General features: G+C 39.0%; 1 protein-coding gene across 2 annotated transcripts in view; it reads left to right on the forward strand.

Annotated features, from left to right (window-relative positions):
* The window catches only part of LRP2 (LDL receptor related protein 2), a 176,816-nt gene that overhangs the window by 116,067 nt on the left and 42,310 nt on the right, over positions 1–18,439 (forward strand). For both annotated transcript variants that reach the window (XM_070803716.1, XM_070803712.1), the window contains exons 38-50: positions 355–543; positions 1,481–2,401; positions 2,535–2,700; positions 3,072–3,230; positions 4,309–4,595; positions 5,513–5,716; positions 6,297–6,536; positions 9,703–9,828; positions 11,210–11,329; positions 13,866–13,997; positions 15,260–15,467; positions 16,111–16,406; positions 17,264–17,780. In XM_070803716.1, the coding sequence (XP_070659817.1) occupies positions 355–543; positions 1,481–2,401; positions 2,535–2,700; positions 3,072–3,230; positions 4,309–4,595; positions 5,513–5,716; positions 6,297–6,536; positions 9,703–9,828; positions 11,210–11,329; positions 13,866–13,997; positions 15,260–15,467; positions 16,111–16,406; positions 17,264–17,780 (3,565 nt within the window). The remainder of the gene's footprint in view (positions 1–354; positions 544–1,480; positions 2,402–2,534; positions 2,701–3,071; positions 3,231–4,308; positions 4,596–5,512; positions 5,717–6,296; positions 6,537–9,702; positions 9,829–11,209; positions 11,330–13,865; positions 13,998–15,259; positions 15,468–16,110; positions 16,407–17,263; positions 17,781–18,439) is intronic.

Raw genomic sequence — 18,439 nt, forward strand, 5'->3', positions numbered from 1 at the left:
CATACTGCTGTCTGTATTCTTTTGACATGATTCCATTAGTGTTTGAATGCTTCCTTGCTTCCTGGTCTAATAAATATGTTCCAGGCTTACCTTGTACCTTCCCTTCCCAAACCTATGCTTAACCATTTCTCCCAGAAGCCGGTACTGTTTATTGTGGGAAGTGACTTTTAGAAACTAAGATCTGGGGGTAGTTGTGCTCATTGCAACTGGGAAATAAATAGTTTTATTTCATAATCAGGGCATGGTTTGAGCAAAGGGGATTTGGAATGAGGGTTAGAGAGGAAGGGCAAACATTTTTAAAAGTTCTAATTCAAGCTAGAGCATAGTTTAATGATCTTTTCTTTAATGTTCCAGGACGAAATGCACTGCATGTGGATGTGGACGTATCTTCTGGCTTTATTTATTGGTGTGATTTTAACATCTCTGTGGCATCTAATAATGCAATCCGTAGAATCAAACCAGATGGGTCTAATTTTACAAACATCGTTACAGATGGGATAGGAGTAAATGGAGTCCGGGGTATTGCAGTGGATTGGGTAGCAGGTGGGTAAGCTGTATAGTGATTTTATTGAAAAGCTTTTTGTGTTTGCATTTCTGTCATCTTATTTATACTATAAAGTTTAACATACGTGTGGCAGATCTATTTTCCTAGATGTTTATTGAGATTAGTTAAGATAAGCTGAATTGAGTTTTTAGAATCAATGTGACAGCCTTGTGCCTGTTAATGGTAGTGTTTCAGTTGACAGATTCATTATAGATGATCTCATTATAGATTATTTACTGAGTCATTGGCAAAATGGAAAGAAATATTTAATTATGTGGACTTATTTCACCCTTAAAGGAACATCTAATTTCTAAATTAGAAATGTCTAAATTTTCAAAGAGAAAGGAATATCAAAATATAAACCATTAAAAAAAAAAAAACAATATAAACCATAAAATGGCAATCATTTATTTTAAAGCTGAGCAATTGTAGTTGCTGAATTTTTAACTGCTTCCTCATGTTATTTATGAAAACCCTTTGATTGTTAGGTACTTTGTTGTAGTTAACTGAAATGCCTGACCCAACATTATATTAACTTTTCTATACTGATTTATATACTTAATTTTGAATTACCATCCAGTTTTTCATAATACATTGAAAAACAGCTGTCAACAGTCTATGGCCTATGGGCCAAATGTAGCCCGTGCTAAGTAAAGTTTTGTTGGAACACAGCTATGCCCATTCATTTATGTATTGTAAACTATCTTCCCACCATACTTTTTTTGCTCTAACATTTACTTTGTTCTGTAATGCCCAAATTTGGTGACTTTAGAAGGTCCATTCCTAAGAGTAAATATTTATTTTCCTAAGCCTAAACTGAGATATTTATCCTCCTGGGAAAGACAACATATACTGGCTCAAACCTCTATCTTACAAGAGCTATCTTCTTTTTTCTTGGTTTGCCATTAATCAGCATGGTCTTTCATTTTCCTGCAGGAAATCTTTATTTCACCAATGCTTTTAGATCTGAAACACTGATAGAAGTTCTAAGGATCAATACCACCCACCGCCACATTCTCCTTAAAACCATAGTGGATATGCCCAGAGACATTGTTGTGGACCCCAAGAATCGATACCTCTTCTGGTCTGACTATGGGCAGAACCCAAAGATTGAACGGTCTTTTCTTGACTGTACCAATCGAACTGTGCTTGTATCAGACATCACTGCCACACCACGGGGCTTGGCATTGGATCATAGCAGTAACTATATTTATTGGGTTGATGATGCTGTAGATTTAATTGCAAGGATCAGCATTGAGGGAGGGGAAACTGAAGTGATTCGTTTCGGCAGTCATTACCCAGCTCCTTATGCCATCACGGTATTTGGAAATTCTATCATATGGGTAGACAGGAATTTAAAGAAAATCCTCCAAGCCAGCAAGGAACCAAATAGAGCAGATCGACCAACAGTGATAAGGGACAATATTGATTGGCTAAGAGATGTGACCATCTTTGACCAGAGTGTCCAGCCTCGGTCACCAGCAGAGGTCAACAACAACCCTTGCTTGGAAAATAATGGAGGATGCGCCCAATTCTGCTTTGCTCTGCCTAAATCACAAACCCCTAAATGTGACTGTGCCTTTGGGACCCTGCAAGCTGATGGTAAGAGCTGTGCCATTTCATCAGAAAATTTCCTCATCTTTGCCTTGGATGATTCCTTGAGGAGCTTACGTTTTGACCCCAAAGACTATAGCCAACCTTTCCCAGCAATAAGTGTGGAAAGAATGGCTGTGGCCCTAGACTATGACAGCATAGATAACAGAATCTACTTCACACAACTTTTGCCATCCGGAAAAGGCCAGATTTCCTATATCAACCTGAATTCAAGGAGCAGTCCTCCCACTGTTGTTGTTTCGGGTAAGTGCACTCTAAGTGTAGCTTATCTTGGAAAGAGACGCAGTGGGATCAACACACATGGATGACCCAGGGATTCTATAATGTTTATTGAGATTCTGACTTCTTTTTGTGTGTTTGTTGGTTGTATGTCCAGGCATAGGGAGTCCTGAGGGCATTGCCTTTGACTGGATCAATAAAAGAATTTATTACAGTGACTACACCAATCAGATGATTAAGTCCATTGCCACGGATGGGTCTAGACACACTCTGATAGCCCAAGTTCCAAAGCCAAGAGGAATTGTGTTAGATCCTTGCCAAGGGTATGTCATGATTGCTTATTTCTGGAGGGAGCGGGGTCTGAAATTATCTTATGTTAATAGAGAGCCAGTGTTTCGTGGACTTGTAATACTGTAGCTACAGATTAAGGGATGAAAGAGCATGAGTGACCTTACTTGGGAAGGAACCTTGGTTGGTGCTCCTAGGAAGTTTGGCTGCATACTAGGGAATTAATGCCCCGACTCAGTAAATCCCTGTTGGACAAGCTGTATGGGTGGGAATGGAGTAAGTTTCCATTTGCTCTATTGGTGTCAGATATAACTGTTATATTTGCAGTTAAAGAATGCTGCTGTCTTTCTTAAGTAAAAAGAAGTGAGTTCCTTGTGGTGAATTATGACTCCTTTTGGATCACTAGGTACATGTATTGGACTGACTGGGGTACCAATGCCAAAATCGAGATGGCCACGATGGGTGGATACTCCCGGAGAAGCTTGGTGGACAGGGGCCTGGTCTGGCCCAACGGGCTCACTCTGGACTATGAACAAAACCTTATCTACTGGGCAGATGCTAATCTGTACGTGTCTTTGGTTATTCTTGTGGGTATTGATGAGATTTCTTCCTCCCTGTTCAAAAGAAGAGGGATATGCATAATGTGGTGAAATACTGGTGAATAGACCTGTGAAAATTGATCTCTATCATGAGACTGAGTAATTATGAACTGAAAGACATCTAAAGATGCATTACTGGACAAGTTAATTTCAACTATGGTTATAAATATAATCATTCAGTTTATAATCATGTAACTACCTCGAAAAATGAATGACTTTAAATGTACACTGATAGTAACTTTTCTCTGGGTTTTAACATTCAGTATCTTATAAAAGCATTTTCCTTCAGTCTTTGTCTTTTGATCATCTTCTCAAAAGAAAAATTATTTCTTGTGCCAGCTTCTTCTCAGTCCATTTTGCAATATTTTCTTTATAAACTTCTGTCAGCTCTAATTTTTGCATGTAACTCTCCAATCACTTCTGAAATTACATATATTCCCATCATCCTAATGATTGAAGGTATGAGATGATTTTGTTTATTATGGCTGGTATCTGCATGTTGGGAATCTTAAACTTTCCTTGCTTATTTTCTTATGATTTTTGGTCTCGTGATGCTGAGCACCTAACAACTTTATCTTTATTTTCTCACTTGAAATAAAGCAGGGATGTTTTGTGTCTAAATTAGGAAGATATCTCAAAGTCAATGACAAATGGAAAAACTTATTAAGCGGGTGGGAAGGGAAAAGTAATTCACATTTTATTGAGTGACTACTATGTGCCAGACACCAAGACAGGTATTATTTCCAAGCAAGAGGTGTATTATTTCACAATACTTCCCACTGTTCGTTTCTTTTTCCTGTTTCATTTAGTAGGATTACTTGTGGGTTATATTAATATTTGGATATCATTTATATAGGCCATTGTTTAATAAGGAGATGAAGTTCTCCCATTACCAGAAGAAACATTTCTTGCTGCCATACGCTCCACTTGAAAGGAAAGTTGGGGGCTTATGTAAAAGTCATGATTGTACTGAGGCATTGGGTGCCAGTTGAGGACCTTAATCCTTCTAGATTCTAGTATTTTCTTTTTCCATTTTCATTTTAGGGAGAAGATTGAGCGCATGGATCTAGAGCACTATCTGAGGGAGGTCATTGTCAGCAGAGCCAATAGTCCTTTTGGCTTGGCTATTTATGGCCAGTATGTTTACTGGACTGACTTGCTCACTCAGAAAATTTATCGAGCTAACAAAGTTGATGGGTCAGGCCAGACTGCAGTGACCGTGACCCTTCCCTTTCGGCCTAAGGGTATTCGTGCTGTTGTGAAGGACCAACAACAATGTCTCAGTCCTTGCGATCGGTTTAATGGGGGCTGTAGCCATATTTGTGCACCAGGTAAATACTTTGGTCACTTCTTGCGAAGAGTTGACTCATTGGAAAAGACTCTGATGCTGGGAGGGATTGGGGGCAGGAGGAGAAGGGGACGACAGAGGATGAGATGGCTGGATGGCATCACCGACACGATGCACATGAGTTTGGGTGAACTCCGGGAGTTGGTAATGGACAGGGAGGCCTGGCGTGCTGCAATTCATGGGGTCGCAAAGAGTTGGACACGACTGAGTGACTGAACTGAACCGAACTGAAAGCATTGGGCACAAAGATAGAATCATGGAGAGTGATAATAATGATGACCACTAGTAGGGAAGGCTGAGGGAATATTCAGCTCCAGCACGAGCAAAGATTCTCTTTGTTTTCAGAGGAATTTCTAAAATAGATTTCAGGGTTTGTATGTTGAGAAGAAGACTTAAGGTTTTTTTTCTTTCCTATTCCATATGGAGCCTTCTTACAATGACATTTTAAATTCAAGCTTAATGGAGGTAGAAAGAAATATGCAGGTTTGGCTGCTGCATATCATGTCTTGAATAGAAATTTCATACTTTCATTTAGGAGGTACTGTTTATAGTTGAATAAACAGAGTGTGCCTCAGAAGTATGTTTTATAGAGAATGATAAATTCATAAGAGGATGTGCTTTTTGAGACTATTGCTGTGCAGATTTTGCTGAGAAGGTAGAATCATTGTTAATGTTTCAATGAAGATAAGAAATAGTGGTTTAAAGATTAGGGTGAATTAGCCACATTCATTAGAAACTGGTGGTGGTTCATATTGATGAAAACATAACATAGAGCAGAGTTTCCATGTCTTAGAGGGTGTTTAATAATATAGAAGCTGTTGCCAGTGCTCTTCAGGGGAAGAAAATATCAGTGTTTGCTACAGAAATATTTTGCTTTTTTCTGGGCTTACCTTTCTTCAGGTCCAAATGGCGCTGAGTGCCAGTGTCCACATGAGGGCCGCTGGTACCTGGCCAACAACAATAAGTACTGTATCCAGGATAATGGTACCCGGTGTGACAGTTCCAAGTTCACCTGCCTCAGTGGGAAGTGCATCCCTGACCAGTTGCAATGTAATGACATCGACGACTGTGGTGACAGCAGTGATGAGCTGGAAACTCTCTGTGGTGAGCTGAACTCTTGGAACTTTTGAAGTTCACGATGTACCTAGTGTTTGGTCCTTTTACAAGCAAAGAACATGTACCCTGAGAATCTAGACTGCACTTTGCTTAAATCACGCAACAGTGGATACATACGCTGTGAAGTAGTGTTCAATGCTTTATTAGGAAGCACCTCTGAAGTGCACCTAAGAAAGAGCAGAGATGCTGCATGCCATTTATAGTCTGGGGAGCTCTGGGAAAATTACTTAACCTCTCTGAGCCTCAGTCCCATGAAAGCATTGTGTTTACATGCTTTCATGAAACTGAGATAAACTTATACATTGAGATGGTAGAGGAACGGAGTGACTTTGCCGTTTGCGTCAAATACTCCATTTGCTTAAAAAAAAGTATACAACATATTTGCTTAATTTAGCTAATTTAAAGTTTGAGCTCACTTTGCATGCAGTACGTGTGGCAGCTTTTGCCTTGGAAGGTCAACCCAAAGTGTCTTATTTTACTTGATTGTATCTTTTTAGAAAACGGGATGATGCTTTAATCTACGAGCTTCTTCAATGTTTTTTTCAATATTTCTTCCCCCTCCTCTCAGCGTTTCACAGCTGCCCTTCGACAAGCTTCACCTGCGCCAACGGGCGGTGTGTGCCATACAGTGATCGCTGTGACCACTACAATGACTGTGGCGACAACAGCGATGAGGCCGGGTGCCACTTCAGGGCTTGTAACAGAACAGAATTTACTTGCAGTAATGGAAGGTGCATCCCTTCTGAATTAGTCTGCGATGGGGTAGACAACTGCCTTGACAACAGTGCTTCAGATGAGAAAAACTGCCGTAAGTTCACCTTAAGTTCTTAATGGGCTTTGGAGCCTCGAACTCTCAGAGCCTGGGCGATGTAAAGACGATGCATTTCTGAGAAAGAACCGACAATGTTCATCTAAAACATACATTTCATTTTACATGTCTACTAGTGATTTTTAAAAATAATTGTACCTAATATTTGGTTTATTCATACAATCTTTGACTATTTTCACCTTCAATATTTTATCTTTGGTTTGTGTTTCTGATTATTGTGAAGCTTTACCAATGATTACTGACAAAATTAATTGATTAATGTGTGTGGTTAATGTTTGTTATGCACAGAGCTATGTAGTACAGTGTTGACTGAAATGATTTGGTAAATTGCTTTTTAGTGAGTTGCTTTTCCCAAATTCCTGGAACTTACAGTTTAGCATCTTGAGAAAACAGTAGCACAGAGTATGAGCAATAATGCATTTTCAGTTTGGGTATATCTACATGTTCTGCTGTCTTTGTATGCGGTCACACACAATATTTATTTGGGTGTGCCAGTATTATTGCCTGGATAATCCTATGGACAGAGGAGCCTGGTGGGCTACAGTCCTGGGGTCACAAAGATCCAGACGTGACTGGGTGACATCCAGAGCATGCACCCCTGCCTTTTTGTTTTGTTTTTTTTTAACAAGTGGTCAATATGTTTCATCCATGCCTCCAACTTTTTTCCTGAGTATTTTAAAGCAACTTCCAGAAACACATGTCACTGATAAAGACATTTGTTCTGCTTTACAGTGTTATGTTGGTTTCTGCCATACAACAAGGTGAATCAGCCATAAGTATACATATACCCCCTCCTTGAGCCTCGCTCCCTTCCCACCTCATCTCATCCCTCTAGGTCTTCACAGAGTACCAGGCTGAGCTCCCACTAGTTATCTGTTTTATACATGGTAATATATATTTTGAAAAAGAACTACTATTCTAGCATTATGCTCAACAAAGTCAACAATACTTACTTAATGTCCTCTAGTACTAAGTCCATATTCAAATTTTATCGCTTAGCCCCAAAATGTCACCAGTTCATCTGTTCACATCAGGATTCAAAGTCTACACATTGATTTAGGTTGGAATTGAGACCCAGACCTTTGATTACATTAGACTTAGTTCTTTGGGCAAGAACACATCATAGGTGGAGCTGTCTGTTTCTTGTTATATCACATCATGAAGCATATAATGCTTGATTGTTCCACTTTAAGTGAGGACGATATTAATTTAGAAGTCAGTTTGAATCTTCCCTTTAGGAAGTTCCCATCAATTGTTCACCCAGTGGTTTTTAACCATGGATGGTTGTTCCATGAATTTATTATTATTTTAAGGGTTATAAATCAGGTATTTAAAATTTTTACTATTCCACCCACAGTTATTATCTCAAGGTCTCTAAAGAAGAAATTTCCCTTATCAGCTATTTTGTTACTCTGAAATACAATTCTGCAGAGGAAATGTTTGATTCTTTCTTTCCCTTTTCAGTTTTCAGAGTAGTAAGTTGGTGACCAATGAGCATTAAGCTTTGGCTTTGTTTTGTTTTTACTATTGTATTAAACTCATGGATTTTTACATATTTGAGTTTTAATGAGATGAAGTAATTTACTGCTTTTGGTGCTTAATTGTCCTATTTTTGGCTGCGGGAATCCTGCTAAGTTGGATCCTTTTTTATTTTGACTTGATCCTATTCGATCTTCCATAGTACATTTCAGGCTTGTGCATTTCTTGTCTCAGACCTGGAATTTGTCTCATTCCTTTTGTGTGTGGTATTTAAAAATTACTGGGACTTCCCTGGAAGTCCAGTGGTTAAGACTTCCAACACAGAGGGTGTGGATTCCGTCTCTAGTTGGGGAACAAAGATCCCACATACCTCATGGCCAAAAGACCAACACATAAAACAGAAGCAATATTGTAATTTAATAGACTTTAAAAAAAATTAAAATTACCACAGTGTTGGGTTACCTATTCCTATTTGGCCTTTATTGCTTCTAGGCCTTTTTAGTGGACAGGACTAGGAAATACAGTTCTAAAGGGAAAAAAAATGATATTGGTATTTTCCATTTTAATTTAAGATAAACATGTTTTTACCTTTTAGATTTTATAATCACATCTCTTACACTTAAAATCTTAGTTTGTAATAGGTGACATAGTCACTTATTTGCTTTATTTTAGAATACTTTCAAAATAACCATGCTATGCTATGCTAAGTCACTTCAGTCGTGTCCGACTCTGTGTGACCCCATAGACGGCAGCCCACCAGGCTCCCCCGTCCCTGGGATTCTCCAGGCAAGAACACTGGAGTGGGTTGCCATTTCCTTCTCCAGTGCATGAAAGTGAAAAGTGAAAGTGAAGTCGCTCAGTTGTGTCCGACTCTTAGCGACCCCATGGATTGCAGCCTACCAGGCTCCTCCGTCCATGGGATTTTCCAGGCAAGAGTACTGGAGTGGGATGCCATTGCCTTCTCCGAAAAGTAACCATACAAATGTAATTAAACATTTTATGTCCTTCTTGTTCTTAGATTATTTCCCATTAGAAATATGCAGTCATTTGTTACTATTTCCAAATTTTGGAAATTGCTTTTCTTTATCCATTTTTATTTCATTGTGTTCAATTATAGAAAATAATGTGCATGGATTCATAGTCATATAAAAATTGTATGACAAGGTACACTCACAGACGTCCTTCATGCTTGCCCTCTCCACCCTGTTCCCTCCATACTATTCTCAATCTGTTCATAGGAGTGACAATTTTCGTTAGTTTATCTTTTCATTTTTGTTTTAAATGTAAGCATTTCTTTCTTGCTGGACACACACAGTTACCAGTTTTCATACACAAAAGATAGCCTAGTGTTTTGCTTTCCTGCTGTTAATGCATCCTGGAACTCATGCCATCTTTCCTTATCAATATATAGAGATCTTCTTCATTCATGTTACTCCATTGTGTGGGGAGTGAGGAGAGTGGGAAGTCTTGGTGATGCTATTAAATAATGAAAATAGGAAATGCTCTTTTTACTAGAGACTATATGGCATCACATAACTGTCATGAGTTATGCCTCTCTGATAGTTTCCCTTCTGCTGGTTTGTGTAGTAGATAGGTTAGCATGGACATATATGACGTACATGTGATGAATATGTTCCAAATTGTTTTTCTGGTTGTCTTTTTCAAGCTGAACGCACGTGCCATACTGGATATGTAAAGTGTACGAATTCAACGATTTGTATTCCACGTTCTTTCTTGTGTGATGGAGACAACGATTGTGGAGATATGAGTGATGAAAACCCCCTTTTCTGTGGTAAGATAAACCTTTTGTGGTTCCAGGCATGCATGTCTTAAGCTAATACAGACACATGGCTTCTGTGTTTCGGCTAATTTCAATTTGTCCTCTCAAGTGGACCTTATAAATAGATACTGCTGCTGCTGCTGCTGCTAAGTTGCTTCAGTCATGTCCGACTCTGTGCGACCCCATAGACAGCAGCCCACCAGGCTCCCCCGTCCCTGGGATTCTCCAGGCAAGAACACTGGAGTGGGTTGCCATTTCCTTCTCCAGTGCATGAAAGTGAAAAGTGAAAGTGAAGTTGCTCAGTCGTGTCCGACTCTTAGCGACCCCATGGACTGCAGCCCACCAGGCTCCTCCGTCCATGGGATTTTCCAGGCAAGAGTACTGGAGTGGGGTGCCATTGCCTTCTCCGTGTAAATAGATACAGCAGGCAGTTATTTAGGATGTAATTGGAGGGGCATAAGAAGTCCCTTCTCTCTGTTCCCTGGCTGGATGCCTGACTCCAAATATTTCTTCCAGGGATCAACTATAATGCATAACCTCCTATAATTAAAGGTCTTTCATCTTCAGGAACTACAGGCAGAATTTGCAAAATAAGCCCTCATATTTATTCTCAATACGTTTATAATAACCATGAGTAACTGAAAGAATTTTTGTCTTTTTCATATGTTTGACTTTCAGAAACCTTAATATTTAGTTGTTTGGTTCAATCAAATAATTTCTTATATTTATAGCTCAAATTCTTAAGTTCAATAACTTTGAAACTATTAGTGTAAATAGATGCATCCTTTAAGAATTTAGGAATGGTTACCAGACCAGGTTACAATCCAAGAGTAGGAATCAGTTGTAAAAACAGCCACAAGAGGAAATAGAAAATCTAGAAAACATATCAGACCATAACCTCAGGTTATATGAGAAAAGTTTACACATAGGCAGAATCATTTACTCAAATAAGTTGCAAGGATGAATAAGAGCAAAACTTTGATAATTCTCTAGAATCATGGTCTAATATGGCTTAAAAGGTTGTGTATAGGGTGATTTGGTTATTTTGTTGTTTTTTTCTTTTCAGTAGAATTTATTTTGTGTTACGGCAGAAAACATAGAACCATGTTTTCTTTTATCTATAATTTGATTTCATGTATCAAAAAATAGTCTTTTTGGTATTTCTAATAAGTGCAATTCATTTTCTGAATCTCTGAAATTTAGGAAAAAAATTCTAGGAGACTGGAAAAGTATTGCTCTCCCATGTTCTTTCCTCTGGATGGAAAACTTCTATAAAAACTCATGCCTCAGTCTTCCTGTCTTGGCAACTCCTACCCAGTTCAGAGATATAGGCAGGTTATGAGGAACAAGCTTGTGTGTTGCTCATGGATTTTCTCTTCTTTACCTACTGCAGCCACTCGGTCGTGTGGGAGCGATGAGTTCCATTGCACCTCTGGGCCCTGTATTCCTGCACGTTGGTATTGTGATCATGAAAAAGACTGTTCTGACGGCTCTGACGAACCTCCCACTTGTGGTAAGAGAGTGAGCCAGCATGAAAAGCATTGTGATGCAGCTGGCACCCCTCTTCCAACTGCTTCAAATGTGACCTATGGCTCTGGCTAGGGAATGTTTGCACTCCTTGCTGATACCCCTCAGCAGATATTCATTAAAAGCCTGGTCATGTAGGGCACTGGGTGGGTTGTTGGGCAGGATATGGAAGTTGCTGATTGATGCAGACAAAAGTTGCACCTACCAAAAGTTGGTGATGCACCTACTACCTGCCTGGTTTGTGGAACTCAATTAATTGTAATTGACTCTGAATTGGAATTTCTGAATTTGGGTGAGTTCTCACCCATAAGACTATGGGAGGATCTAAAGGTTATTGAGAGCATGATGTACATGCTGAGGGGGCAGGTGAGGGGCACACGTTTCTTCCTGCTCTGCGTACCAGCTGAGGGGTTAGGGTCCCAAGGCCATCTGAGCTTCCTGAGATGTTCCAAGGACCTAGTTATATTCTTGGAGGCAGTTGTGTGTTGCTTGTATTTGAAGGCTGCTATTTACCTTTGCAAATCCTAATCTGTATCCATGCACATTTTTTTAAACCTAATTGTAAAAATCTGAATGTACAATCTTCTATATTGCTTTTTTTAGGGGGTATGGCAATATTGTTGTATGTGGGTCAGCAAACTATGGCCATGCTTGTCTTTTTTTTTTTTTTTTTTTACAGATTTTTTTGACATTGACCATTAAAAAAAAGTTTTTATTGAATTCGTTACAGTATTGCTTCTGTTTTATGTTTTCTTTTTTCTTGGCCATGAGGAATGTGGGATCTTAGCTCCCTGCCCAGGTATCGAACCCACACCCCCGGTTATATTATAGTGTCAAGTAGTTGTGAAAAAGAACATATGGCCTGAAGCTTAAAATATGTATGCTGTCTGGTTAAGAGAGACTTCTCTAACCCATGTTGTCATCTTCATACTCTTGTTTAATGGCTGTGTGATATTCCATTGAGTGGCTATATGATCATTGAGTTAACTGCCTCTATTTTAAGTATTTAGATTGCTTTATTTTTTCTGATATTATAAATATCACTGTAGTAAGTACCATCACTTTTTTTGGAGGGGTATTTTCTTAAGACCATTAGCCTAGTTTTGCAGCTGAATTCAGGCTATTTTCTATTCCTGTTTTCCCTTGGGCTCAAATTCTGTGGCTAATAGAGAATGGTATTTGAAGCTCCTTGACAATTTCTTTTTCCCCAACACTAAAAGTTTTGTAGAAAACAAAGGGCACACAGAGTTTTAAGGAGCTGTAAAAGAAATAGTAGTTGTTAGGTGAGTAGAAGGGTCTTAGAGATTATTTTAAATATATGAACTATTGGTTCAGATATATGAAGAATAAATAGTTTCCAAACTTATCCATGGGAACCAAAGTCATTATCAATTAGTATTATCAATTAGTACCAACTATCTGACATATTTAAATAGAAGTAAACACACAATCTGATATTAATGGATTTTCATAATATAGAGGTATTTTTTTCTTCTAGTTTTATTGAGATTGACATATAGAACTGTGTAAAATTAAAGTGTAGAACATAATGATTTACATACATCATGAAACAATTATCACAGTAAGTTTAGTGAACATCCAATACACAGATATTATTTTAAAGAAATAATAAGATGTATACAAAAGAGTGAAATCCCCATTCTTTCACCCTCTTACAATCCCCTCACCTCCGGACATAACTGCTATTAAGTGTGAATTCTTTATCTGTATATCCTGACATATAGGGATCTTACTATATATATCTTTCTGCTGTTCCCCTCCCACTTTTTTTATCCTAACAATACCTTATCAGTTAGAAAATATACCTCTCCCTCTTGAACCTCCCTGCCATCTCCCTCCCCACCCCACCCCTCTAGGTTGTTACAGAGCCTCTGTTCGAGTTCCCTGAGTTATACAGCACATTCCCATTGGCTGTCTCTTTTATATGTGGTAATAGAAAACAACAAAATTCTGTAAAGCAATTGTCCTTCAATTAAAAAATAATTAATAAAAGAAAGAAAATACACGTTCATCTTATCTTTGTACTGCTGAATATTGCTGTAAAGTGTGGATGTTCCTTGTGTTTTTATCCCTTTCCCAACTGCTGGGCATTTAGCTTGTTTCCATTTTTTCTTTGTAAGATGTAATGCTGGAATGAACATCCTGCGTATGTGGGAAGGCTCGATCTCTGGGAGTCAGTTTCCTGTGTCAAAGCCTTTCAAAGGCTGTATCGATACATACTCCATTCTTTCCAGCTCGTGGAAGTTCACGTTTCTCCTTACTGTTATCATTGTGCTGTATTCTAATAGTTAAAAGTAAATGTTCTTTTGCCTTAGGCTAATTTTGAGGGATCTCTGGGATTCTGGGCATATGACAACTTGATTTGTTAACATGTGGGATATGATTAAAGATTTCTAATTGGTGTTCTAGGAAGCCCTTGCTATAGTATGTTTCTCAAGATTCCTGACTGCACATGACTTTTCTCACCAAGAGTGCTTTTTTTTGTTTTTTTTTTTTCCCAGAGTTTTCTCAGTCAACATGTGCCAGTGATTATTTCAAGTGTGACAATAACAGGTGCATCCCAATGATGTGGGTCTGTGATGGTGATAATGACTGTGGAGACATGAGTGATGAGGATGAAAGACATAACTGCAGTAAGTGCAAACAATTAATTCTTCTCTGGAGTCACGTTTCAGGGAAACAGTAGCTTGATTTTTCTGTCTTTGGAGAATATGGTTGTCACACAGGTTCTTCTTTATTGGAAGTATGCAGATAGAATGTTATCTTTATTTTTCTGCTCAGGAGTGTTTTATATTATCTACATAAATGCTTGTAAATGATGAAAAATGATTTGAATGTTTTTTTTTTTTTCTGTTGCATTTAGGTAATGGAAATAATGTCCTACATTTCTAGAACAGATAAAGAGAGCTCAGTTGGCCACTGAGTTAGCAGCTTTAATACTGTTGCAATTAACTGTGCCTCTAGTTTTATCCATTACCCTAGAGTTGTTAAGCGGGGGGCAGGGGTCATTCTTTTAAGTGAATTATGGAACAGACTATGAAACAACATTTCCCATTACCAACAGAGCATAGAACTCTAAATTCAGGTGTCTTAGAGTATCTTTCCATGGTAGGATAATAAAAACAATGACTCAGTGATCTTTGCATTTGATTCTCACATGTCCGTGACTTTGGCGATGGCCCCTGTTGCTCCATATCCTCTATGAAATGGGCGGGCAGCTGCCCAGATCTGGACTGTAGTGTGTACTTTTCTCCCATATCTCTTCTTCAAGACCCCTTTCCTTTTGTCTCCTTTTCACCCTCAGATAAAATATCTCTATTTTATACTGCAGAGTTTCATGATTACATGTTAGCATTTTCGCTCTTTCCTAAAGTGTCATGGTGTCTGTCAACTCTTATTAACAAGTACTCTTGCTGTATATCTAGGAAAGAAGCCCTAGCTTTTTAGAAAATTCTGTGATTTTTTTTGCTGTCTAGATAACCATTGTGAGTTTCACTTTTCTCATAAAACTGGCATAAAATGCCTATCTCACATTGTGTTTGTGTGATTATACTTTATAAAATAAAAAAAAATTACCAAATGTATGGGATTTTTAGTATCCAGTTAATAAAATGCAAGTAGTTTTCTATATCCCTAAGGGAAAACTATGACCTTACATTAATTTTATGGAAATTAAATTATGAGGTGTTTATCTTTACTTTTTACTTCTGAAAAAAATTCAAGGTCCAAAGCATTTAAAATGAAAATTTGGGAGAGTAATTTGTCTTCCTATTTTCCCTTCATTTCCCTTCATCCCTCAGACTTATGTAACGTAAAGCAAGATAAATACTGATTCAGAATGAACTTGACTGCTGGAATGAGGCTCATATGATTCCTGATTCTCTTTGTGCTTTAGCTTCAGAGAATCGCAACTGCTCAAGTTCTGAGTTTGCCTGTGAGGTTGGTGTGCGTCCACACAGAGGCTGTATCCCTAAATCGTGGGTTTGTGATGGCGAAGCAGATTGCCTTGATGCCCTTGATGAGCACCAGAATTGCACCAGAAGATCCTGCTTTGGAACAGAGTTCGTCTGTAACAATGGCTTGTGTATCCCCAACCACTTCAGGTGAATTGGGGATTAAAAAAGTTATTAACAAACCTCAAAAGTCCATGAGGCAGGGCTGGGGCCCATGATACTTTTCATGGCCTCTGAAAATGTTTGGACTTCTTTTCAAATCAAAAGAAAAAAAATAAAGAGAACTTTTAGGTCAAAGAAAGTATTTACATACTAAATAATAATATATATGCCTTTATACCAACGTAGTCCTTAAATATAATTTTAAATATTTTTATGGAGGAAGGGGCCCATGAAAGCAGAAGTGCCTGGGGTCCATGAAGGTCATAACGTGACCTTGCACAGAGGATCAGAAAGATGAGTGAAGTGGGCTCACTAGAAGAAAAGTCTTTCTTGAGGCAGCTGACGCTCAGGGTTTGCCACTTGGAATAGAGGCATGGGCATAAGAAATACTTCATTCAATTCTTTCTGCTATAAGAAAAGTGACAGTGTGAGCAGGATGATGAATGGGACTGCACGCTGTGGCTCAGGGTCAGCCTGACAACAGAGAGAGGCAGGTGAGGCGGACTGTGGGCGTGTGCCCCTGCTAAGAGACACAGACGCTATCAGCATCATGTGTTTGGAGAGAAATTGGGGATCTGGATTTTCACCTGAAATATTCTGATTTTAAGTGGTACTGGGTCTCATGACACAGGTGTGACCGGAACAATGACTGTGGTGACTACAGTGATGAGAGGGGCTGTGTGTACCCTACCTGCGATGAGACCCTTTTTACATGTCAGAATGGACTCTGCATTAATAAGGCCTATGTCTGTGATGGGGACAATGACTGTAAAGATAACTCTGATGAGCTGGAGCACCTGTGTCACACCCCAGAAACCACATGCCCCCCTCATCAGTTCAGGTGTGACAATGGGAACTGCATTGAGATGATGAAAGTCTGTAACAACTTCCCTGACTGCTCAGACAACAGTGATGAGAAAGGATGTGGTGAGTATAATGGAAGATTAGGGAAAAGAAAACGAGGGGGACTGAATGTGGATTCTCAACCCTTTCTGACTTAGTAGGACCTTTCAGTTGGTTCTCTAAGTAGCACACTGCTAGAAAATTACTGTTGTTTGCCTATCAAAAAGCAAGGATTTCTTGGTCTATAAGGTCAGTCACACACGTTTTTTGGACTAATCATCAGTTAGCCATTCATTATAGAGAATCGGAGATAAACAAATTAAGGCCATCCGTATCTAAGAGCAAACAGCACTGATCTTGCAATGACTTGTTGCAATGACTACATTCCTTAATCTGTTCTTAATTTTCATCCTCAGGTGACTAAAGGGGAGAGTTTAACTGGAAGTCCCCCTCCCACCCCGCCCCTAACCCCCACCCTGGTTGTATTAGTTGTTAAAACCATTGGTGAAGGATCAAGGAAGGAAGTTGAGTAAGAGTGACTTTTGAATAATGTGGGGCCTTTAGAAATCCCTTCTTATTTGTCCCTGTTTATTTGTCTTTTTTAGCATGATTCATTAAGAACTTGGCTCTGTCCAAACCCAACCAAACAAAAAGAACTGCATCTGTCCAGCAGGAAGGCTGACTTTTTTTTTTTTAATTTAAATTTATTTATTTTAATTGGAGGATAATTACTTTACAATATTGTATTGGTTTTGCCATACATCAACATGAATCCGCCACGGGTGTACATGTGTTCCCCATCCTGAACCCCCCTCCCGCCTCCCCCCCTGTACCATCCCTCTGGGTCATCCCAGTGCACCAGCCCCAAGCACTTTTTTGACCATTATGGTGGGTCCATTACTGACAACTTAGGTTCTCTGATAACTGTCTTTTACCTACAGGCATTAATGAGTGCAATGACCCTACACTCAGTGGTTGTAACCAAAACTGCACAGACACCTTAACCAGTTTCTATTGTTCTTGTAACCCTGGTTACAAGCTGTTGTCTGACAAGAGGACTTGTGTTGATATTGATGAATGCGAGGAGACGCCCTTCGTCTGTAGCCAAAAGTGTGAGAACTTACCTGGCACTTACATCTGCAAATGTGCCCCAGGCTACATCCGTGAGCCAGATGGAAAGACCTGCCGGCAGAACAGCAACATCGAGCCTGATCTCATTTTTAGCAACCGTTACTATTTGAGAAATCTAACTGTCTATGGCCATTTATACTCCCTCATCTTGCAAGGACTGGGTAATGTTGTGGCATTGGATTTTGACCGAGTAGAAAAGAGATTGTACTGGCTTGATATAGAGAATAAAGTCATTGAGAGAATGTTTGTGAATACGACAAACAGGGAGACAGTCTTAAAGTACAATCTACCTGGTGCGGAAAGTCTGGCTGTCGACTGGGTTACCAGGTAAGACAAAAGCTTTTTAAAAGTTAACAAGTTTTTGTGTTTTAAAAAGTGTTCTAGCCAGGCTTTCATCTTAATAGGGAATTGATTTTTCCAACTTGGGTTACCAGGTAGAAACATTTTAATGCTTCTGCATGTTTTGTTTTTTTGTTGTTGCTGTTTTCTGCTGTGTACCTAATAATCAAATGGGATACCACAGCATCTAAAATCTAGTGATTTTTAAGAATTTATGATATGAATTTTATGGGGCGGGGCATCATAAAGGAAGAAAGAGCTCTGTTATTACTGGAGGTATGTGAAGGGATGATTCATGCTTTGGTTGGTGCATTCAGTCATTTAAAGCTGTTGCCTAAGTGCGATGCTATTCTAGGGACTGGGGTTTGGAGGTAAACAAGACAGACACAGCCCCTGCTTTCCTGGAATTTACAGGCTACTTACAATGCTAGTCATTCCCAACTTGGGCTGGTTATAAATTAAAGAATGGCTAACTTGAAACTCTGAGCATCTTTACGGTAGACAGTGGTATTTTAATTCAACTCTACCAGTTCAATCACACTTCTTCACATCTCTATTGAATCAGACACTTGGCTTTGTGGCTGACAGGAAGCTGCATGCACTTAGGCTGCAAATATTATTGCTTTGGTCACCCTTGACCCACAGAG

Source organism: Bos indicus, chromosome 2 (genome assembly GCF_029378745.1).
Source record: "Bos indicus isolate NIAB-ARS_2022 breed Sahiwal x Tharparkar chromosome 2, NIAB-ARS_B.indTharparkar_mat_pri_1.0, whole genome shotgun sequence".
Classification (NCBI taxonomy): domain Eukaryota; kingdom Metazoa; phylum Chordata; class Mammalia; order Artiodactyla; family Bovidae; genus Bos; species Bos indicus.